This window comes from Paralichthys olivaceus, chromosome 14, assembly GCF_024713975.1.
Source record: "Paralichthys olivaceus isolate ysfri-2021 chromosome 14, ASM2471397v2, whole genome shotgun sequence".
In the NCBI taxonomy this organism is placed as follows: Eukaryota; Metazoa; Chordata; class Actinopteri; order Pleuronectiformes; family Paralichthyidae; genus Paralichthys; species Paralichthys olivaceus.
The window spans coordinates 8870770-8894418 of NC_091106.1; the positions used below are offsets into that span (position 1 = coordinate 8870770).

General features: G+C 41.1%; 2 protein-coding genes across 4 annotated transcripts; one reads left to right on the plus strand and one right to left on the minus strand.

Moving 5' to 3' along the window:
- Positions 1–1048: 1048 nt before the first annotated feature.
- On the minus strand, positions 1049–3585 carry gpatch11 (G patch domain containing 11). The gene is made up of 8 exons (XM_020106906.2): positions 3364–3585; positions 2615–2841; positions 2484–2525; positions 2262–2382; positions 2087–2177; positions 1807–1929; positions 1522–1603; positions 1049–1435 (listed from the first exon to the last, which is right to left on the minus strand). The coding sequence occupies exons 1-8, from the start codon at positions 3411–3413 to the stop codon at positions 1380–1382; spliced, it is 792 nt and encodes a 263-aa protein (XP_019962465.1). The 5' UTR covers positions 3414–3585; the 3' UTR covers positions 1049–1379.
- A 29-nt stretch (positions 3586–3614) lies between these two features.
- On the plus strand, positions 3615–23597 carry heatr5b (HEAT repeat containing 5B). Of its 3 annotated transcripts, none has more exons than XM_020106902.2 (36): positions 3615–3755; positions 4727–4891; positions 4986–5197; positions 5693–5801; positions 5992–6141; positions 6767–6938; positions 7027–7184; positions 7266–7560; positions 9470–9625; positions 10262–10512; positions 10667–10778; positions 10879–11031; positions 11122–11221; positions 11362–11471; positions 11564–11727; positions 11902–12077; positions 12244–12349; positions 12454–12644; positions 12866–13025; positions 13289–13478; positions 13741–13910; positions 14000–14147; positions 14248–14427; positions 14798–15052; positions 15843–16024; positions 16119–16187; positions 17219–17398; positions 17493–17733; positions 17998–18228; positions 18430–18557; positions 19363–19507; positions 19627–19899; positions 20187–20411; positions 21612–21763; positions 21906–22119; positions 22430–23597. In XM_020106902.2, the coding sequence occupies exons 2-36, from the start codon at positions 4766–4768 to the stop codon at positions 22735–22737; spliced, it is 6192 nt and encodes a 2063-aa protein (XP_019962461.2). In that variant the 5' UTR covers positions 3615–3755; positions 4727–4765; the 3' UTR covers positions 22738–23597. The 3 variants fall into 3 exon arrangements, with proteins under 3 accessions (XP_019962461.2, XP_019962462.2, XP_019962463.2); XM_020106903.2 differs by having other exon boundaries at positions 14801–15052; XM_020106904.2 differs by having other exon boundaries at positions 7266–7515.
- The last annotated feature ends 52 nt before the right edge of the window (positions 23598–23649 follow it).

The window sequence follows — 23649 nt, forward strand, 5'->3', positions numbered from 1 at the left end:
CAAGCTTACATCAACCTGCCCCTTTAAAGGTCGTGTAAGATTTAGGTGAAGAGATCTATTGACAGAAATGGAATATAATAATTCTAGCAATGTTTTCACTTGTGTGTTTCATCTAAATTGTGCCAATTGTTGTTTGTTTTACTCTAGAATGGGCCCTTTATATTCAAATACTTTATATTTACATCTGGAGCAGGTCCTCTTTATGGAGGCCGCCATGTTTTTTTTCCCAGAAGCCTAGACTGGACAAACTAAACGTCTTTTTAGTTTTTATGACAACTAAAGGCTGCCACAGGTATTCAGCTGCATCATGCAAAATCACCACTAGATATCACTGCATTCTACACACTGAACCTTTAATATAAATAACATAACATTAAATCAGATTTCTTTTCTTTCCTCAAATAACATAATGCATAATTTATACATGAGCCACAACCACAATCAACATAAATGTTACTCAACAAGTTCATACTGTTTCATTATTTTTTAAGAATTGTTTTTAAATTAATTATATTTGAGTCACATTTTAAATCTGACCCCAACTAGTCAAACTCTGCAGTGGATAAAATAAACTTTAATGACACTTAGTGGCTGTTAAGTGTATGTGGTGTTTCTTTATATTCAATAATTAATTTTAATTGATATATATTATATATATTAATATTTTATAACATGTATCTGCTTATATGTTTTGTGGGCTACTTGAAATGTGTGTAGTTTTAATTAAATGTGTGTTATTCTTCAAATAATGATCTTGGTATTAAACAACTACATTACCCAAAAAGCTGAATTACTACACCTACAGGTAAGATTTATGAGAGCTGCAGTTAATGCCATTTAAATTTAAAAAATGATACTAAACCCCATATCATAGGTACACATTAGTTAAGTGCAACATTTTTTGATGAGAAGAAAAGTGATATTGAAATCTAAGGTTAACTGAGGACCATGTAGATATAATAACTTAATTTGTAAGACTCGTTATAAGACACATCACATCACACATCACCGAGAGTTAGGAGGTACAAGTAAATAAAATGACAGGGTAGAAGTCTAAAAACATTTAATGAAAATACAGTACATATTATCAAAAAATAAATATTGGAAAAAAGCTATCATGAATTTCCCAGAGAATTTCTAAAGGTAAAGACAAAAAAACTGAATAACAATGTCCACTCACAAACAGCACAAACAGTGATGTTATTCCATTGATGGTCAACAAATCAAAATGGGATGATGAGTAAATCTTTAACCAGTTCTACTGCCTCAGAAGCTAATAATACCCTAATGATGTTTTCATAATGTAAGCTGCTGCCTGCAATCCCTTACACAAATGTTTGTATTTGCATTTTCAGAATCACTGCATATTTGTATCTGGTTTATTCGTGGTCTGCTGCTGTATCCCCAGGACAATTAGAGCATAAGTCATCTTCATCTGCAAAAAAGGACAAAAATATAATTATGTTAAGAGGTATATATGAAAAAGAAATACAACTACAGCCATGTTGCCAGAATTCTCACCATTATAGGTTGTCCCACACCATATGCAGTAAAAATGGACTCCTCTCAAATAGGAAGTCAAAATTTGCAGTTTGTCAAATGACTGTAATAGAGATAAACACATCAAATATATTTCAATATCACACACAATCAATAATTGCTGTCCCTAAGATAATTACAAATTCATATCTAAACGATGTAAATTAAATATGAATATTTCTATGTCATACTTGCAAGGGTAATACTATATAATAGTCTGGCAGAAATATAGTATGAACTTAAAAACAAACTAAAGTGAATACTAACAGTTAATTCCACAATCTCCTCCTCCTCCTCCTTCTCCTCCTCTTCCTCCTCCTCATCAGCATCTTCCTCGTCATCAGCATCTGGTTTTGGCCAGTACCAGTCTTCTCTGGGGACAGTGATGCCCTGTAATGAAAAGGAAATTTGCAGAAACGCTAAGATCTAGCTCTCTCTTTTGTGATATCAATTCTGTTTAAATCCAGTCATTTTCCTGGCATGTTTTTGTTAATTCTGATTGCAGAGCTCTGTGATGAGCTTCTGCTGTTGAAACAATTATTCCAACCTTCTGACTGTCGAGCTGCTCACAGGCTCTCTGACTCTTTCTGAGATCTCCCTCAATCTTACGCTCTTCTCTCTCCGTCCTTACTCTTGACCTGGAATGGAAAAAGCTTAAGATTACACACAGAGGCTATGATACATTTGGCACAGTGCATTTCACACACAGCTGCGGACTTCACCTAAAATCTTCCAGAGATTTAGTCTCATTCTGTTGCTTGACTCGTACTTTCTGTCGATAGTGTTCAAGTTCCTCCTCTGCCTTTCTTTTCTTCGCCTCTTCCATTCCGATACCACCTCTGTCTGATTCAGATACACAGGAAAGGGCATGGGGAGTCAGTGTTTGGATTGGATGTAATTGCCAAATGCACTTAAAATTAAAAAAATAGATAGATATTTCTTACCAGTTTTGATGTTAAGAGGAATAGGATCAACCCTCCCTGCTCCTGAAGAGGTAACACAGATTGTTAACATTATTACCCACAATAAATGCAAAATATGATCAATAAGGAAAATCAGTAAGGCAGAAACTTGCCCTTCTTCCCGAGGCCTTGACCAGCTTTGTAACCCATTTTCTGCAGAAGTGCAAATCCCTTGTTCTCGTTGCTTATGGAGCTCTCTAACGCTGCTTCCCGGCTTTCCTTTTCCTGCTCCTTGTAAGTCTTCTGACGGTTCTTGATGTTCTTCTCCTTTTGCTGCGTCTCCCTCTTTATGGCTTCTTTTACACGCTTCACCATGCTGACTCCTGGTTTCACATCTTGTCTGACAGACACAGGAACATAGTTGATAGATATTTTCAAATGAAAGACTGATTTATTAGTCTTTTACAAACAAATTGGCATCAGCATCTATGCCACTATGCGCCGGTATGAATACTTTTATTTTGCAGAATGGAGATGAGAAGATGTGCTTTGTTTTTACATTTGAAGTAAAAAATATGTATGTTTTATTATTCAGGTTATACATAATTGGTTGTATTTGCTTTAATCCTATTTATTGTCATTTATAATAGAGCTAATGCTTAATCTGTAAAATATCAAGTCTCAATTACACTTCACTGACATAAGGGTTGATAACGACATCTTTTATACATTATTTACTACCTAGGTTTTTATACTTGAGTCTTTATTAATAGCTATACAGTCATACAGAACAAAATAAAGAAGACAGCTGGGTGCTACACCTCTTTCAGTCCATCCATTCTCTCGGTTTTAACTCATTTCCTTAGCCCTTTTCTCTGTCGCTATAGTTTTGGTTTTGACTCTGAACAGAAAACAGACTTACATTTTACTGAGAAAGGCATCGGACATATAATCTTCTTCCTCGTCTGACATTATCCCCACAACGAAAGAGAACAAATGTAGAAAACTACAGCAACAAATTGAACTCTCCAGTCGCGCACTTGTTTCCTCCACTGATGTTTGGTTCGTTCACAGTTACGCTCCGACTAGCTACAAGGTAAACCAAGGGTCTAGGGTTCCGGGAAATATTCCACGAGATTAAATCCATTTTAAATGCGCACAGACAACTGGAAACGATGGGACGTCATTTAACAGCATTTATGTCGTTTTAGATCTGCATTCTGTGCGTGTCATTTAACTCGTTTCTCATCGGAGTCACTCAAATGCGACACCACCGACACTCGTCGTCATTCATCCTGGGTTGTCGAAGCACAGGTAGGATGAACAGTTTGCTTTTGTGTGTCCCGTCTTTTAGGAAGGTGTTGTTGCTGTGTTGTTTCTGAACATTTGAACGTGTTGAGATGTGGCGTTAGCCAGCGGACCCTCTGTTTGTCTGAGAATGTGTCTCCGGAGTTTCGCTTCTTCTTCTTCTTCTTCTTAGGAGGAAGCTAGCTTAGCATGCTAACTAGCTCGCCTGTCAACAGCTGGAGGGAGGCAGCTGTCAACGCAGCTTCTCAGCTTTATAACTGTCAAAGCTACATTTTATACGAGGAATAACCATCTACACCACGGACAGCTGCTGTCCCTTCGTATTGACTTGTGTGTCTGCTTCAAACCTGATGAAATCATTGCAAGGACGTCAAATGTCCACAGATCTTTAGTAAAGCTAGAGCTGTTGTGATGCTTTATAGGTTGTAGCTAATGTGAGTGAGGGAGTAGGGCAATAAAACAGTGTCGATTAATATTGCAGCATAGTTTTTATCGATAGTATTATAACAAAGGTTGTGCATGTATTTAATGGAGGATATAAGAGACATCTAATAATGGAACATAATGGGAATTAATAGAAACATGTACTGACTCTAATATGGAGATATAAGAGACATGTACTGTCTCTAATAATGGAGAATAATAATGGAGATGTAAGAGACATGTACTGTCTCTAATAATGGAGAATAATAGAAACATGTATTATCTCCAGTAATGAAGAATAATTGAAACATGAACTGTCTCTAATAATGGAGATATAAGAGACATGTACTGTCTCTAATAATGGAAAATAATAGAAACATGTATTATCTCCAGTAATCAAGAATAATTGAAACATGAACTGTCTCTAATAATGGAGATATCAGACATGTACTATCTCCAATAATGGAGAATAATAGAGACATGTACTGTCTGTAATAATGGAGAATGTTAGAGACATGCACTGACAAGGCACATCCTCTAATATAACATTGCAGAGGCGGGAGAGTACAGCGCTGTGTCGTCAGGTCCTCACCATGGAGCTAGCTCACAGTCTGCTGCTCAATGAAGATGCCCTGGCCCAGATCACTGAAGCAAAGAGGCCTGTCTTCATCTTTGAATGGCTTCGCTTCTTGGATAAAGTGCTGGTGGCTGCAAATAAGGTGACCACACAGATTTTAATTTTTTGCCTATTTTTTCCTGAGCAAGTCTAATCAGAAGCACTGTGTGACTTCATTGTGTGTGTTTCGCTGGTAGGTGGATGTGAAGGAGAAGCAGAAGAAGCTGGTGGAACAGCTGACGGGGCTGATCAGCAGTGCTCCAGGACCACCAACAAGAAAACTACTGGCCAAAAATCTCGCCACCCTCTACAGCATCGGTGACACGTTCACTGTTTTCCAGACTCTGGATAAATGCAATGAAATCATTAAAAGCAAAGATGACACACCTGCATACTTGCCAACAAAACTGTAAGATTCTATTTAATTTTAGCTGTGTGTTTGTTTTTTCCATTGGTCATTTTTTAAAATACAGCCAGTGTGTATATTTGAGATGTTTGCATTTAGATATAATCTGTTCAGTGCTGCTTTTAGAGCTTCAGGCATACAATACTATCAGATAATCTCCAAGGGTATTAGGGTTAAGCCAAATGTTAATCTGCAGAATGACATGTTTAAAGAGGGGATTCAATGCATATGAGCAGTATGCTGTGTTTCAGTGGTTAATGATGCATCAGTGTTGTCCTACATGTTTCATTCATTATTCATCTGTACCTGCTGGTTACAGCTGTAGATGTAGGGTCAAGGCTTCCTTACTAACCCCTAAGCTACTGTGGTACCTCTGCAGTGTTTTAGTATAGGTGCATGGGATTCTGAAATCTCATCTGATTATTTCATTACATTGTTTAACCAATAGTTAGAAGTGATCTGTGAGGATTTTAATATATACTGAATCTTTTCTTGTAGTGCTGCAGTGGCATGTGTTGGAGCTTTTTATGAGAAGATGGGGAGGATGCTGGGAAGCTCCTTTCCAGACACAATTAATAATCTTTTGAAGGCATTAAAGAGTGCAGAGGTGAGACTTCAAGCAGTTAAAATAGGGAAATTGAAGTGGAATGCAGTTCTCCATTATCTTTTATTGCAGATATGTATTTGGTCAAATGGTATATTGGACTATTGGAAAAGTAATGGGTAACAAATTCTAAAAGTGATGTGACATCTCTTTGATTATTCTCCTTTACGTTTCCTTTATTTTGTTGTTCTAGTCCCAAGGCAGAGGAGAGATCCTCTTGAGCCTGCAGAAGGTGCTAGGTGGGCTGGGTGGGGCTGCAGCTTCATGTCACAGAGACATCTACAAGAATGCCCGCTCTCTACTCACAGACAGGTCCATGGCCGTACGCTGTGCTGTAGCAAAGGTTGGTCTAAGAAAAATGTTTCAGGGGATTTGTAAATAATTTAAGAAATGTATATTAGATTTCGTAGGTAGGGTTTTTGTTGTGTGTCATCCTGCTGAATGATTGTAAAGTTCCCTTGCAATGGTGGAGGATTCTTACAAAGCCCGGAAACATCATACAGTGTAATGTTCAGAGCTCATCCCCCTAAAAACAACGTGGTTTAAAAACACCTGTAGCTTCTTTATAACTTTTAAAGCTGTACTTGGCGGTTCAGCACAAACAAGTAGAGACCAGTGTTCAATGTTTGGGCAATCTTTTAAGGTTTTTCCCCGTAGTAGATTTGTAAAGCAAATGCCATTAGGAGTACAAAAGTACTATTCACTTCTGTTTTTGCTTCGTCATTTATGTCGACCAAAGCCAGATGTGTTGCGCAAAGACAATTTCCTCTTTAGTAAATATGACACCAATTGCATGTATTTATACATACTTTGTGAACTGATAATCTTTATAGTTTTTATACGCACATGATGTAAAATGAATCATTTGCTCTTAAATTGACAAACACAGCAGATGTTTTCTTCACATAAAGTACATAATACAAATGTCACTAAAATGTCTCCCATCTTTATTCTGCTCCTCTGATCAGTGCCTTTTGGAGCTGCAGAATGAGGCAGTCTTCATGTGGACCACAGAACTGGAGAACTTGGCCACCTTGTGTTTCAAGGCCCTGGAAGGATCCAACTATGGCGTCCGGGTCGCAGTGGCCAAACTGCTGGGGACAGTCATGGCTACTGCATTGATGCCCAAACAAGCAGCTGGTAGGTTAAAAGAGTTTCTGAGAGGTTCAAGTTAAGTAGACTTGCTCACCACTTTTATTCTTCACGGTCTTAATCCTCTTTTCCTCAGTGATGCGACAGAATGTGAAGCGAGCTACTCTTGAGGAGGTGCTGGAGCTCATGGCCACTGGATTTCTGCGTGGTGGATCTGGCTTCCTAAAGAGTGGCGGGGAGATGTTGAAGGGGGGAGGCTCTGTCAGCAGGGAGGTGCGGGTGGGCATCACACAGGTGAGTTGAATCCTCAAGAATAATTAGAGGCTGCATTGTCTGATTGAACCACCACATGTAATCTTTCTTTATTCTCCTCAGGCCTACGTTGTGTTTGTGACCACACTTGGTGGCCAGTGGCTGGAGCGTAACTTTGCCACATTCCTGTCCCATGTTTTGGACCTAGTGTCCCACCCGCGGGCCACTCAGACACACGTCGAGGCGGTGTACTCCCGCCGCTGTGTCTCCTTCATGCTTCGTGCCACCCTTGGAGGTTTACTTGGAGAGAAGGCACAAATTGCAGCTGGCAAAGAAATCTGCCAAGCCATCAGCAAGCAAATGAGGGCTGTGGGTAAGGAGGATGGGGGGGAAATATCTCGGTTCAGAGCATTGCAGAGTAAGTACTCATCCATTATTATCATTTTTACTCCACCCTTCACTCAGTTTCATAAATTGTTGCATGGTTTTTGCTTGTGCTGCATACAGAGATGGGTTTTCTTTTCTGTCGTGTGTTGTGTGCGGAGATGGCTTTCCCTATTGGCTTCCCCTATTCTGCTTTGTTTCTTGCTTCCTGCTCTCGCTTCCTTTGGATCACTCTCTTCTTTCTCTACATCTATTTTTAACCACAGACAGCATCATAATGTCAATAAAATAATCCACAGCCAGCTCAGCTTTAGAGTTACGCATGCATGCATTATTGCATAGCTTTCATGGCTGTTTGCCTGTGAATTTTCATTCTGGTACTGCGTTCCAATCCCTAAGGATCTAATGACAAAACTCTCTCGACTGTTGACGCATTACCAGCTGATACTAGCAGAAATAACTGCATGTGCCATTACATTCACAGACACATAATAGGAATGAGCCATTTCTCCCCACCACAGCAACAATAATTCATATTTACTTCATATGTTTGTCCATCATATAGTTTTGTTTATTTTTGTTACAATTTTTGCTCTAGAACAACACATCAGTTTTATAATCACCTTTATGTCACTTAAAAGGGATGACTCTTACTCTGATTTGCTTTGCAACCTTTAAACTTTTGTAAAGTATGCCGATCCACTATATATTTTCTTATTAATTGATTATTTATTCATTGATGTTGAGACAGAATTTGAAACAGATGTTGAATGTTGGTGTTTCTCAAGACGTGGTCCAGGGTACTTCATTGTTCACTCTAGACTTGCCGCTTGTAGCTTTTCCAACCAGCCGGATCTGTGACCCCGTTCAGGTCTGGTATTAACGTCCATCCTGAGTGACCCAATCACAACTGGTCTGCGCTAAGTACATGTGTGAACGTGCCCAAATGCGTTCAGAATGTTTTCTGAGATTCAGTCACTCAAACCATATTTGGAAGTAGTCTGGGACACATTCTTTTTTGCTGTGTGATATAAATATATAAAAAGGACAGCTGAAATCTCTGACCAACTACAGTTTCAACATATTTTTATGCTCGCAGTGTCCACACATGGATTTGTTTGTAAATAAATTAAATTAAATCATAAGTATGATTGGGTGTGAACAGACAAGATTAACGCTCTCCACTTCAGATCTGTCAGGACAGATTTTAATACCAGTTATGAACAGGGTTTGTTAGACTAGAGGAATGAGAAATGTCTTTGCCTAAAGTGGCTTCGGAAAATGTTACAAGCCAAATGTGGAAGAGGGACTTCTTAGTGTATGTTCCCTTCTGTATACTACACTCACTTCCCCGTATCCCAAGTTGTGTGGGTAAAAAAAAAAAACAGTTCAGTTTAGTTGTTGCAGTTCAAGAAGCCACTTTAAATCTCTTCCTGAAGTAATTTATTAATCTACTTTTTCCTTATATGTTATGTGTCTTGACTTCTGCCAGCTCTGAGGATTTCAATTATTGATAAATTGTCATCAAACGGCCTTATCAGCTATTTAATGAACATTTTGCATTTAAAGAAAATCCTCAGAGTTCCAAGTTTTTGGGACATACAACAGTGTCCTCTTCTGTATTTTAAATTAGTAGTTCTGTATTTGCTGAACTTGGCAGAGTGATTATGTGTGACAACAATGCATGGCCTAATGTGGTCATTCAGTCCGTATTTAAAAGCTAAACCATATTTAGTGGTAGAGGATGATAATTATCTTCTTCAAAGTCCTGTATTTCTGAGAAAACGTCAATCTAAGTTGCTTTGGATTGAGGACCACTTTATCCATCAATGATGCACACAATCTAAATTGCAAATCAATAAGTTAACTAATAATATTAAACACAATAATAACTTACAAGTACATTGTTGTTTATTATCTCTCATTCTTGAATTTTCTTTCAGAGGCAGTTGTGAATGACATTAGTGGAGAGAACAAGGCTGGGGCAGCTGACGTCTCTGCCAGCCAGCATGTTATGGTGTGTGCCCTGAAAGAACTGGGCAGTCTAGTCCAGAGTTTGAGTGCCACAGCTTCACCGTTCATCCAGGAGCCTTCTATAGGTGAGATAAAATATTCAGTTGGACATGCTTTTTAGTGCTCCTAAACTCTTAAGTTGATTTAATTTTATAAACACAAGCTGGATTTACACAGATCACAATGAAAATGAAATGAATGAAAAATCACTTACTTAGCCATCATGACATTAGCCTACATCTTCTGTACATTTTTATGTGTTTTGAGCATCCACCTTTGCTACTCACAACTTTCTGGCTTAAACTATCTTTTATGATAGTAATCAAAAGTGTCATTGCGATAGACATTGTGGTTATCACATAAAAATTACAACTTTATTTCTGTCACAAAGGAATTTTGTCAACCATTGCCTAACATAAACAAGGAAGAGAGTAGGCTTCTCCCGGTATCCATTCCCAGTTATGTAAATGACAGATAATGGAACAGCCAAATTGACAAAAACAGCTCAACATGCATACTCCTGGATACAGTTCATACTTTGCTCCTCTTCATTATGTACAAAGTAGTGTTGACCACTTCCTCAGGACCCGGCTCCAGTACCTGCGTTCTTGCTGATGTCTAGATGCTTGCAACCGCTAGGGGCTCAAAAGTTTTCTTTTGTATCTGAAGGTGAATCACATGAGTACAAATCTCGAAATCATATTTCACATTCATTTCCTTAGGACTTCTTGAGACTGTGACCTCAGTGCTGCTGCACCCAAGCATGGCAGCTCGTTTGGCGGCTGCCTGGTGCCTGCGCTGTGTTGCCGTGGCTCTACCATATCAGTTGACCCCGCTGCTGGACCGCTGCGCAGAGAGAATCAACAACTTGAAGAATTCACCTGAAGCTGTGAGCGGCTACAGCTTTGCGATGGCTGCCCTGCTGGGAGGCGTACACCAGTGTCCACTGGGTATCCCCCACTCCAAGGGCAAGGTGTGCAGCTTGTAATGGCTCTTAGATACATTTTTGATTCACTCTTATGGGTTCCTTCTTTGTCAGGTCTTACCCTAGTTGACTTCCTGTGTGCACCTTACTGAATGCCCTGTATAGATTTTAAGATTAACTTATCTGCTTTTCTTTCTTGTAGTTGGTTGTGAGCATAGCTGAAGATCTTCTGCGAACAGCTGCTCAGAACAGTCGACTGTCCCTGCAGCGCACACAGGCTGGATGGCTTCTGTTAGGGGCCCTCATGACTCTTGGTGAGTCTTGCATACATTGTGTATCTCCTGGCTTTGATTTGTCAGAAATATTGTCTCCCTGTCACTGCCAGCATGATCACTATGTTGTGTTTGTGCCCAGGTCCCTCCCTTGTTCGCTATCACCTCCCTAAGATGCTGCTGCTGTGGAGGAATGTGTTTCCTCGCTCCCAGAAGGAGCTGGAGGCAGAAAAGGCCAGGGGAGACTCCTTCACCTGGCAGGTCACCCTGGAGGGCCGAGCTGGAGCTCTTTGTGGTAAAGAAACATCTTCCTGTCCACCTTCAAACACTCTTTAATATCAGCAGACACTGCTCTGACAAACTCTCCTGTTCCTTTCGTCTGTAGCCATGCGTAGCTTTGTGGCCCACTGTCCCGAGCTGCTTACAGAAGATGTGATCCGGAGATTGATGACACCCATTGAATGTGCAATGACCATGATGTCTCAGTGAGTGTGATGCTTTTTATCATTGTTATTTCTTTGCCTTGGGATTTCAGCATTTTTGTAAACACTCTTCATTAGTTTTATTATAGTCGATTGTTTTCTGTTAATGTGTCTAATTATTTTTATGTTTTTGCCTTTTTCAGTGTCCCTGCCATCATTAAGGTTCATGGTGCTCATCTGAAAGCAAGCGCAGCGATGGTGAGGCTCAGGTTATATGACATCCTGGCTCTATTGCCTCCAAAGACATATGAAGGTAAAATAGTTACTTCTGTCTACATACATTTTCCAGGGAAGCTATAAATATTTGAAAAAAGGTGTTTTAAACCCTTTGCCCTTCTTGTGTAGGAAGTTTCAATGCCCTCCTGAGGGAGCTGGTGGCGGAGTTCACTTTGACTGACAACTCGGCCAACACCACCACCTCTTTGCTGCGCTCTCTCTGTCACTATGACGACAGTGTGCTCATGGGCTCCTGGCTACAAGAGACTGACCACAAGTCCATCGAGGATCAGGTCAGTCAAAATCTCTAAATAAATGTTGATACTGTTTGTGTGTGTTTCCACAATCGATAAATATCCTGTTTGGCTTGTCGTAATTGGCAAAGAGCAATGATAGCCACTATTATTATGTTATTTCCTGTACAATGTTTGTTTTGTTCATTTTACTGTATTATTGTTTACAAACAGCTACAGCCCAACAGTGCGTCTGGAAGCGGAGCTCTGGAACATGATCCCTCCTCCATCTACCTGCGTGTCCCTGTAGGCGAGGCCATCCCAGGACCTCTTCCTCTGGGTGTGTCTGTCATCGATGCCTCTGTGGCTCTGTTTGGTGTGGTTTTCCCCCACGTGTCATTCAAACACAGGTGAAGTAGTCTTATATTTGTATTTGCAACATTTAGCATAATATTTTTGTAAATTTGTTTGTTCCTATGTTGGTTTATTCTTTATTCATATTAACCACTGAACTGCAGAGAGTCTCTGTAGCATGCTTGTTTTAATGAATCCCCTCCAACTTTGTGTATGATTCAGGCTGCAGATGCTAGACCACTTTGCAGAGTGTATAAAACAGGCTAAAGGTGTTCGACAGCAGGCAGTCCAACTGAACATCTTTACTGCAGTCCTTAGTGCCCTCAAGGTGGGAGAATTTGCTGTATACTCTCTTAAGAGAGGAGTATCATATTTCATTATTCAGTTTATATAGACAATGAGAGATAATGTGTTCTCTCTGCTCAACTGAAGGGTTTGGCCGAGAACAAGAGTACTCTGGGTCCCGATGAGGTGCGTAAATCAGCGCTGGCCCTGGTGATGGGAGCTTTGGACAATCCTAACCCCATTCTGCGCTGTGCTGCTGGAGAGGCCCTGGGCAGGATGGCTCAAGTTGTGGGAGAGGCTACCTTCATCGCCAGAATGGCACAGACCAGCTTCGACAAGTAGGAATTTCATATTGGTATAATCTGTGTTATTTCTCCTGTTCAGATTAAGGGATACTTGGTGAACTCATACTCATTATACATAGACAATAAGTGTTTTTGGAGGTCAAACATCTTTTCAGTAATAATTTCAGTCATCGATTCTTATTAATCTCTCTTGAACTACCTGTCTGTCCTTGGCTTTTATCATACAATCCATATCCCTCCTCCTCCCTTCCCAGATTGAAGTCGGCCCGTGACGTAGTCTCAAGGACAGGCCATTCACTGGCTCTTGGCTGTCTGCATCGATATGTTGGAGGAATTGGCTCAGGCCAGCACTTAAAGACCAGTGTCAGTATCCTATTGGCTCTGGCCCAGGATGGGTCGTCTCATGAGGTCCAGGTAGAGTGTATTTACTGTGTATTATCATTCACTCATTGTTGATTGAGAATAGGAGAGCTGAAGTAGTTTAATTGATTTTTTTGTCCCCTAGCTTCTTCTCTTTAAACTGGACTATAGTTTGGTTTATTTGGATGTTGTTTTATCATATTGTATTTCATGTCTAATCATAATTAGATTTAAAAAAAACCATCAGGCTTTGTTTCATCGTCTTTGCTTTAGACATTATTAATTCAGATTCCGTCAATGATTTATTTTCTTGTCAGACATGGGCTCTTCACTCTCTGGCTCTAATCGTCGACTCCAGTGGTCCCATGTACAGAGGCTACGTGGAGCCCACTCTGTCCCTGGTGCTCACCCTGCTCCTCACCGTGCCACCATCTCACACAGAGGTGCATCAGTGTTTGGGTCGCTGTCTGGGAGCTCTCATCACCACTGTGGGACCCGAATTACAGGGTATTTATGGCAGAAACAAGACTGGAACTATCCTTTGTAACACTGTGGCTTTGGCATTTGATTCAATCATTTCTTCAAAGGCCACTTAAATGTAATAGGCCCTCTTCTGGCCAGCAGATAGCAGTGTCATCACTTTTAATCCACTAGTGGCTACAGAAGCAGAAGGACAGATACACTGTGTATCCTCGAACTGATTAATAGTTGACGAAATAGTTTTTGTCTTTTTCTCCTAATCTCTCCCTAACCTGATCCTAATTCCTAGGAAATGGAGCCACTATTTCCACCATCCGCTCATCCTGCCTGGTTGGTTGTGCCATAATGCAGGACCACTCTGACTCCCTTGTGCAGGCAGCTGCAATCTCATGTCTGCAGCAACTGCACATGTTCGCTCCACGCCATGTCAACCTGTCCAGCCTGGTGCCCTGTCTCTGTGTAAGAGATATGTTTCAGATTACAAGTTAGATTCATAGTTTGTCCTGATCATAATCATAATTTAATTATTTGCTATGGGTTCCCTGCAGGTGCACCTATGCAGCTCTCACCTGTTGCTGCGTCGTGCTGCTGTGGCCTGCCTGAGACAGCTGGCCCAGCGAGAGGCAGCAGAGGTCTGCGAGTATGCCATGAGCCTAGCAAGGAGAGCAGGAGACAGCAAAGACAACACTGCAATCAGTGAGTACAAATTGTGAACCTGACGAGAGCAGTCTGTTTCGTCATTATACCTCAGCGAGACTCTGTGACTCTTTCATTGTTGAATTTTCCCTTGGTTCAGATCTGAACATCACAGAGACCGGTCTGGAGGGTGTTCTGTTTGGCATGCTGGACCGTGAGACAGACAGGAAGCTGTGTTCTGATATCCATGATACACTGGGCCACATGCTGTCGTCTCTTGCTGTGGAAAAGCTTTCTCATTGGCTGAAACTCTGTAAGGATGTCCTGGCAGCAACTACAGGTAAAACCAGAAAACAACCAAATATATATTTTTGGGGCTTTTATGCCTTTAATGATAGGACAGTTGGAGAGAGACAGGAAGCAGGGGGCAGAGAGAGGGGGAATGACATGCAGTAAAGGGCCGGACGATGCAGGGTCCAAACTGGGGCCCATTGAAGCGAGGACTGTAGCCTCTATACATGGGGTGCTGGCACAACCCACTACCCTACTGGGCACCCCCGAAAACAACCAAATATGACACGTTATCATTTTCTTTCTCTGAGGAAATTTAAAATGAAAAGGAAAAAAAGCAAATATCACAAAGCAGAGTCAAACGATAAGTCAAATTAATTGTTGTAGCCCATCCAACTGTTGTTCATGTCCCCTTTCAGAAGTAGGTGGAGCGGTTACATTCGAGGTGGAAAAAGATGAGGAGGACTCAGAGAAAAAAGACGAGATGGACGATGACACCATGTTCACAGGCCTGGGTGAAGATGACAAGTCCAAGCCCTCTGTGGCTCCACGCTGGGTGACGCGGGTCTTTGCTGCAGACTGCTTGTGCCGCATCATCCTGCTGTGTGAGAATGCAGACAAAGCGCATTTCGACCTGGCAACTGCCCGCTCTGCAAAAGCCAAGAATCCCAAAGGTACAATCCACCATGCTGCCAGAGCAGAGAAGCTCAGAGTTCGCTTAAGGATTTGTGATTGATTTATGCCTCCTGTGATCTTTCCTGAGTCCAATTAAATTAATTAATTTTTTGGACTGAGTTTATACAGTAAATTTTTTTGCAACTACAAGGCAGTTCTAGTGTCAGCTGCTGAAGAAGCTCATTCATATGCTTTTATGTAAAGATAGAAACTGTTTGAGATGAGTAAGAAAAAAAGGAGGTATCTTTTTACCTGACAGATAAAGGAGACAGGATTTATATAAACTCCTTGAAAGAAAGGAAGAATTTTACTGGCCAGACAGTAAGTACATAGTGAAGTTAATTTGCAGCTCTGGAAGCAGCTAAGCCAAATTTAGTAACTGGGATTGAGTGGATGGTTGGTGTGCAGGTTGGCGTGTCCAACTAATCCCTTGAAAGGTGCACTTCAGCTAAAACTCAATTAAACCTCAGCCTCAAGGTCGATATCTGGTTTCTTTTGAATCACTGCAAGCACACACTGAAAACTGATTTGTTGTTCCAATCTGTATGTAATCTTCAGAGAATTTTATATGAAGTGGAAGATGATTAAAGCATACAACAGACCTCAGCGGAGGGAAAATGTCAACCCTTTAACAATGACCTGGAAATATTGAAATACACAGAATAAATTGTAATAAATTATGTTTTCTGAATGATTAATGCTCCTCCTCAATGAGGTCAAAATCGGTATGATGATTAGATATTAATTTCTATTCCTCACACAGTCCTTGTGCTTTTTCCTCCCGTCCAGGAGATCTGTTGGTGCTCCATTTGTCTGACCTCATCCGCATGGCCTTCATGGCAGCAACTGACCACAGTAACCAGCTTAGGATGGCTGGCCTGCAGGCCTTGGAGGACATCATTAAAAAGTTTGCATCAGTACCAGAGCCAGAGTTCCCAGGGCACGTTATCCTGGAACAATACCAGGCCAATGTGAGTCCAAATCAAATTGCATTACGGCACAAAAGTGATGAATTGATGGTGACACAGAAAATGTTAAGTTTTGCCAATCATGTTGTGCATTTAGGTCGGAGCTGCCCTTAGACCTGCATTTTCCCCTGACACACCGTCTGATATAACAGCTAAGGCATGCCAGGTAAGACACAAACAATATGAAGAAAATTAAAACGAATATAGTTTACATTTCTCACTAATATTCTTTCAAAAGAATTCACAACCTTTCTGACGTGTTCACTGTAGAAATGTAGACATGCCAATCACATCCAGAAACTTTCCTGCAGAGCAGCTGCTCTTACATATACACACATTTTGAAGTTTTGGTAGCAAAACAACTGTATATTGTCACTGCACAGTGAGTCATCGTCCCTGTAGAACCCATGAGTGTCAGGTTTTCTGCCTCAATACGCTTTGACTTATTTGACTGATGTGAAGAATGAGTGACAGGGGGAAATAACAACAAACATGCCTGTCAGCAGTATAATTAAAAACCCCTTTGTGACATTCCCCTTTTCTCTGTCTGAGACTTTATGTCGGTTCAAACAATTTTTTCATGTTTGAATTCAGGATTTTTCTTTTCTTTTTTTGAATGATTGGCTCAAGAAACATAAAAAGGAAAATAAATATCAATTATACATTTTATCCCAAATGTGTTAAAACTAATACACTATTAAAAGAGTATCCTGTAGATATATTATGGAGCTGCTGGGTCACTTCACATGACTTACAGAGAAATACTACAGTTTGGATGAGCAAATATGCGGCAAGGTTTCTAAGTATTACAGTACTACATATACACCATGTAGTACGATGATGTAATATCGTATTACAGTACTACATTTACATCATAATACATTGGTAACTCTTTTGAAAGAAAAGCCTTCTCAGACTCCTGCCCTTGGTCACATGACACTAATTACAACTCTCCTTGATCTGCAATCTTATGAATCTGTTCTACTTGCTCTACCCTTACATGTCAGTCCTATTTATTAATAACTGTTCCTTGACACCCCCACCTCCCTTAATGGTACCTATGATGGCTAATCAGCCTTGAGTGCTCTGTTATGCAACATAGGTTTTTAATTTTTCTGATGAGGTGGAAGAGAAATAACAGCTAAAAGGTCAATTGATTATGCCATATATTACCTTGACCCCACTATGTGACTGCAGGTGTGTAGTGCATGGATTGGAAGTGGTGTGGTAAGTGACCTCAATGACCTGCGGCGAGTCCACAACCTGCTGGTGTCATCGCTGGACAAGGTGCAGGCTGGGAAGGGCTCATCCAGTCAGCTGTACAGTGAAAGTGCCACCACAATGGAGAAACTGGCTGTGCTGAAGGCTTGGGCTGAGGTGAGACTGAAGACCCTGATTGTCTGTCCCATATTTGTTTAATTGTACATGATTTGCAGAATAAATCTGATTGTACATACTCTCGGTCTCTCAGGTGTATGTGGTGGCGATGAAGATCAAAAAAGAAGCAGAGTCTAAGCCTGCCAAGCCGGTGCGAAGTGTAGATGATGAGGAGGATGAGGAGGATGTGGGTGCCAACGTTCTTCCGCCCGACAGTCTCATCATCTTGGTTCAGCCAGAGCTGCCATCACTGAGCCGCCTGTGGCTGGCCATGCTGCGAGACTATGCTCTGCTCACCCTGCCTGCCGAGTTCTCTAGTCAGCTGCCACCTGACGGTAGAGGACAGATTTTTAACTGCCAGATTCTAAACAAATAATGAGACCTTTCCCTGTTTCATTTGATCTATAAACATAAGTACATTAGATAATGTAGACTTGTAGTGTTTCTACTAGAACATGGAGATGGTATCTGATTTTTGAGTTCTTTGCTTTACTTTTGTTCTAATAACACTTGTACTATATAGTATATTCTCCAGTGAACATGCATTGTCAAGTATTAAAATGTAAAATTATTTTGACTTCAACTGTGTCTGATTTCAGGTGGAGAATTTTATACTCCGGAGACTATAGACACAGCAAGGATCCACTACCGCAGCTCTTGGGCCCCTGTCCTGCATGCTGTGGCCCTTTGGCTGAGCAGCACTGGGTTTGGTGAAGAGAAAGAAGAAGCCCCTTCAGCTCCCTCCAAGACTCCTAACCTCCCTCAAGGAGCCCTTTCCACTACAAAGACCTTTGAGGAGTCAGTCAATGACAAGATGCATCTAATGTTGGGTAAAGAGACATACAAGCATCGTCTGTGGTGTAGAGCTTTTAGAGTAATTTGTTCCTGATATACTCAGATTTAAAACAAGCAAAGAGGAAGTGCTTTGTATTACAGCTGTGGATCCACCTTGCATCATTGAAGTGGATGAGAGGAAGAAAAAGAAAATGACCTGAAAACATCCTAAGTGCTTTTTGTGTTCTGTCTCTCAGGTGTCAGTATAGAGTTTCTTTGCTTCCCCCGGCCCGAGGAGCCCATTGAGCATGTGATGTCTTGTCTTTGGGCACTGTACACTCTGCTAGAATCTCCTTGTGCTAAGACCCACATCGCAGTGGATCAGGTAAATACAAAAGCCAGAGTGGAGAAATGACAGATGTAAGGAGGAATGGGATGGAGAAAGATGTGCACTGCTATTGTAGAATTTTTATTTTGTTAAAAATGAATACAACATTAAACATGGAGTTTACAGTTTTCAGTCAGATGCTACATTTATATTTGCTTATTTGGATTTTGGAAGCTCTCTCTTAAAATTGTTCACAATTAAAATCGGGATGACATGATTCCCAGTCTGATGGCACTGTTGGTATATGTTCTGAAAGCATCACACAAGAAACAGTAGATTTAATGATGGCATTTGTTATTTACACCTAGCAGTAGTTATCTCATTGGTTTAGATCAAGTGTTATATTTACTAGTAACTGATCACCTCCACAATGCAAATATCTGGTAAATATGATATGGTCATGTGATGTTTACTGACCTTAAAGGTTGACATGTAAACTGACCACCACACAAGGAATAATAGGACACTGACGGCTTCAAAGGACACACATGGTTGTGACCTGTAAATTCTGGAAAAAAAAAACAAGGCCCTATGACGTATTTGGCCAGTGTGGGCTTGAAGTGTGAAAGTGAGGATACAGCTCCTGAAGTGGGACACAGCTTGTGAATGTGTTTAGGGGGGGGTGTCTTTCATGTCTCTGTATAAAACTTGGCCACTTGCTAACAACAGCTTGTGAAATGAGCCTTAACAGATGTTGTGTCAGACGTTTCGCTGCGGGAGTTCAACACATTCCCTCTCTGAATTTCATTGTTCTCATTCCCAGTGTGACTCAGCGGCTTTAATGTAAATGTGATTTTTGCAGCTACTGGCAGTGGAGCTCCTTAACGTGCTCCACAGGTTGCTATTGACCAGGGACCCTCTAGCCGTTCAGCTGCAGGTCACTGCTGTTGTACAGGAGACCATCAGGGCTGCACAGGACCACCTGCAGAGACAGAAGAACAGCAAGGGTCAGCAACTTACATATTCTACATGATATTACACAGCATTACTCTTAAATATCGCTGTATTCTGAAAACACTCATTGTAGCTTTTTGATTAAGTGAGGTCAGTGTGTTATTTTACTCAGGCAAAGAGGAAGAAGGCGAGAAAGACTCTCAGCCAGGCCTTGGAGAAGGAGGAGACACAGGGGAGCTCGTCCCCGGCAAGTCTTTAGTGTTTGCGGCAATGGAGCTGCTCGTGTTCATCCTGGTCCGCCACTTACCACAGCTTAATACACGTGTGAAGGAGTCGCCCAGCCATGTGCCACTCAGACCTCAGCGGCTACCCGAAGAAAGTGCACGCCTTGTGGCCAACACGGTCTCCATCTTGGCAGAACTGCCCTCACTCTGCTCTCCTGCTGGTGAGGCCCGAGGCGAAGTTCAGCAACACACTCATCCCACGCAAAATATGCAACAAAGATCTTTTCTGCACAGTAATGACATGTTAAAACCAAGTGATAATGATAAATTATACTCACTAAAAGGTCTAATTCTGCTGTTGATTATTTGTGCTTTACTGTCAGATGTTATTATAAACTTTATAAACCGTTATATGTATTTGTGTGTACGAGACAAAGTATGAATATTATTAACGTAGCAATGTGCTTCTCTTGGTGAAATGATTTTCTCAATTTTTTTGCCTTTACAGGAAGCATGACTATCCTACCAACAGTGCTCTTTCTAATCACTGGGGTGCTGAGGGAAACTGCTGTTAAGACTTCTGACAATTCGGTGCCTGTAACTGTGTCAGCTGCCCTGCAGGGCATCAAGACCATCATTACCTCGCCACTGGCACGGGCAGAGAGTATTCAGACACAGTGGCCCTGCCTTGTGAGGAGCAGCCTTGCATCTGTGCTTGAGTACTCACAGCCAGGTAAACAAATAAAGCTTCTATTCCACTGGCCAAAAAACCCACAAACACCCACTAACATCTGGCCTTTGCTTGCAAAGTGAATGGATACAATCGGCATTCACTCTAGGGTGAAATGACTTTGCAGTAAACATGGCTTTTAATCTGCTCCAAGCTCCAAATGGCAGTGATGTAAATGTGACACCCAGGTAACATTCTAATTTGGCAAGACAGCTTGGCGAGAGAGCGCCCAGTTTTTGGTGCGTTTTTGACATTGTTCGCAACAGGGGAAATAATAGAAGCAAGCTGCTCTACTGGTACAGGGAAAGGAGTCCTATTTAGTGGGTTTATCTGCATTTTGGAAAACATGTATACCAGCTAATTTTGTTGTGAAAGAAGTAGAGGTGTAACGTTACACAAAAATCTTAGTTCGGTAGGTCCATCGGTTTTGAGGTCACGGTCTGGTACTTTATTGAAAAAAGGAACAGAAAACATTAAACTTATTTTTTATTTCTTTTTAATTCAACCCTGGTTAACTGAGCAGAATATGGCTGTGTCCGTCTTTCCTAAAAGTAAAAAGTAAAATAGGGGCTTGATTACTTTCAGTGTGCGTTTGAACCCTGCATTCTCAGCAACAGAGAATGGCCACATGTCCGCTGTTATAAAACCACCTATGTCGCTCGTTATTGCTTTGACAGGGTCTGAATTATTTGCAAGTGGCAGCTTTTATGCCGCTGGGAGCTTGGTTTGCACTGAACTTGTTTTTTCACTCTGGAGTTGACATGTTCCATGTGCTACCAGCTACATATCTGACAGCAGTTGTGATTGTATGATCGTCTAAGTCCATCCGTCATTATAGACTGTGAAACACAAGTGTTCCCACACAGCAGACCTTAATGATGAGGGAGGGTCTTCACACTCATGTTTGTCTGCAGTCACTATGACCGCAAGTTTACAGCACATCCAGTTCTTCGATTAAGTTGTTCCTTGGAATTTGAAATGGATTCACTGCATTCTTTCGGTACCCATGTGAACCAAACCGAAAGGCCCGTACCGGAAATGTAACATTCGGATACATGTAGCGTTACACCCCTAGAAGGTAGTATAAGATGTGGATGTTTGACTGTGACCTCTGGCCTTTCTGTGGAGGAGACAAGAAGTAGAAATAAGAATTGCATCATTATTCACTGATGGAAATGCTTGTGTGTTTGTTTACTTCTGTAGATGAGTCCAGGCCTGACATGGATGAGATCAGTATGTTGACAGCAATTACCCTCTTCCTGCTGTCAGCCAGCAGTGAACTTGTGGGAGTGACGGTCCTGCAGAAGGGCTGCATGGAGCGCTTCCGAAATGGACTGAACTCAAGTGATCCAGGGGTGAGCACGGTGTATAGAAAGAAGAGTGAACTAGACTGAGAATCTTAATTTGGACTAATGTCGATCAAACAAAAAAAGTGTTTTGGACTTTCCAGATGCGTGCGGCAAATGTCAATAAGTGATTTAATTCTCTTTGCAACAGGTTCAAGCCCGGTGTTACCAGCTGCTGTTGTCCGTGTTTCAGCACTCCAGCCGCGCCCTGTCTACACCGTACATTCATGCTCTGGCTCCACTCATGGTGGAGAAGCTGAAGGCAGTGGAGCGCAGTCGGCCGGGGACTGCTGCCGAGCTGCAGGCCGTGCAGGAGGGCATCAGGGTCCTGGAGAATCTGGTTAGCATGGGTGAAGAGCAGAACCGTAAGTATGCCTTTGTCTAATGAACCACTGAAGTACCATACGTGTTCCATTAAAGTGTGTTCTTCAAAAAATCTTACAACAACAAGACTACAACTAATTATTATTTAAATGACAAATTCTTATTATTGTCTTGATTTTGTTATAAACTATCAGTGAATAATAACATATTTCCATCACATCAGAGAAACATCTAATAATGTTTTGTAATAATGTTTCCTTGAGGTTTAATGATTATTTGATTGCAGAATTAGTTGATGTTTCGTTGAACGCTCAATCAATTAATTTTCTTTTTAATGTCTATTGTTTTTAGGAGTGCAGTTGCTGGCTCTTCTTGTGCCAACTCTCATCTCCTACCTTCTGGATGATAAAGCAATCTCCTCTGCGCCCCAAACCTCCAGAGGCCTGCATGAGTTTGCCCTTCAGAACTTAATGCGGATTGGACCCCTCTATCCTGCTGCTTTCAAGATAGTTATTGGTGCAGCACCTGAGCTTAAAACACGTCTGGAATCTGCTATACGCGCCAACCAGGCCAGCAACAAAGCCAAAGCTGCAGCCAGACAAGCTCAGCCAACTGTGCAGGCTGCACCGACCATCAAACTCAAGACGAGCTTCTTCTGAACACCCTGAGAATGCACTGTGCACTCCCGAAGCCTAATTTAATTTAGTCATCTTTGATTAATTTACTGTGTTTTGTGTCAACAGAGTACCACATGTCTGTAACTACATTTGCTTTAATGTATTTATTTATCTCATCTTTGTTTTTGATGAGTGGGAAGTCTTCTTGAAGTCAAGAAGGCAAATGTATAAATATCATTAAAAGCCTTTGAATGTTCATTTAAAAAATCACTTTAAAATCTGTAGGAAATTTTGATTGTATGAATGTAACATCTCTGGACTTGATGCCCATTTATAAAGGGACACACTTTTTTTATTCTAGATTTTTTTTTCCTGATCTTATTTTTAGCTGGAAACCATCTCTCACTATCCAGATGTTGATGTTTACTTTGCCATTTCTCTCTGTGACTTTTCATCACCATGAGCATGGAAGGTATTTTATTCTCATTAAATATTTCTTTAACGGCACTGGTTTAGTTTGTGATCTCTGGATCTGCTTATTGTTACCGAGAAGTTTTGAATTTTCTTTTTTTTCTTTTGGTCTGAACTGGTGCTTTACTCTTAAACCACCTTAACATTCCTTCCACATGTTCTAAAATGGTAAAATATAAAACATATTAGGCTTCAAATTGTTTGTAGTCAGAAATTAATATTCTCTCAGAGACAGATAATGGATCTGCTGTTTATTGGAGGAATGTTGCGTTTAATGATAGTGCTACATATCATATTGTTTTTTTGTGCTTTTAGATTTCAGTCCACACTTTCAAAAGCAGTCTCATGTCTGTGTAACAGCCACATGAACACATTGGCGGACTTGTTGAAATGGCCCTTTGTACTATGTGAATAAAGTTGCTTTGACCTCACTCTGCTGTTGACTTTAATCTTTGCGCATTTTGAGCCTGACCCAGTTTGATG

What these genes read in the sequence shown, in the direction of transcription:
- gpatch11 (XM_020106906.2), bottom strand. Translation starts at nt 3,413, where the DNA reads ATGTCAGACGAGGAAGAAGATTATATGTCCGATGCCTTTCTCAGTAAA. An exon ending in AAATCTCTGGAAGATTTTAG is followed by an intron (nt 2,178 to 2,261) that starts GTGAAGTCCGCA and finishes TTTCCATTCCAG; the next exon opens with GTCAAGAGTAAGGACGGAGA. An exon ending in GTGTGGGACAACCTATAATG is followed by an intron (nt 1,436 to 1,521) that starts GTGAGAATTCTG and finishes CCTTTTTTGCAG; the next exon opens with ATGAAGATGACTTATGCTCT.
- heatr5b (XM_020106902.2), top strand. Translation starts at nt 4,766, where the DNA reads ATGGAGCTAGCTCACAGTCTGCTGCTCAATGAAGATGCCCTGGCCCAG. An exon ending in TGGAACAATACCAGGCCAAT is followed by an intron (nt 16,025 to 16,118) that starts GTGAGTCCAAAT and finishes TTGTGCATTTAG; the next exon opens with GTCGGAGCTGCCCTTAGACC. An exon ending in CATGGGTGAAGAGCAGAACC is followed by an intron (nt 22,120 to 22,429) that starts GTAAGTATGCCT and finishes TATTGTTTTTAG; the next exon opens with GAGTGCAGTTGCTGGCTCTT.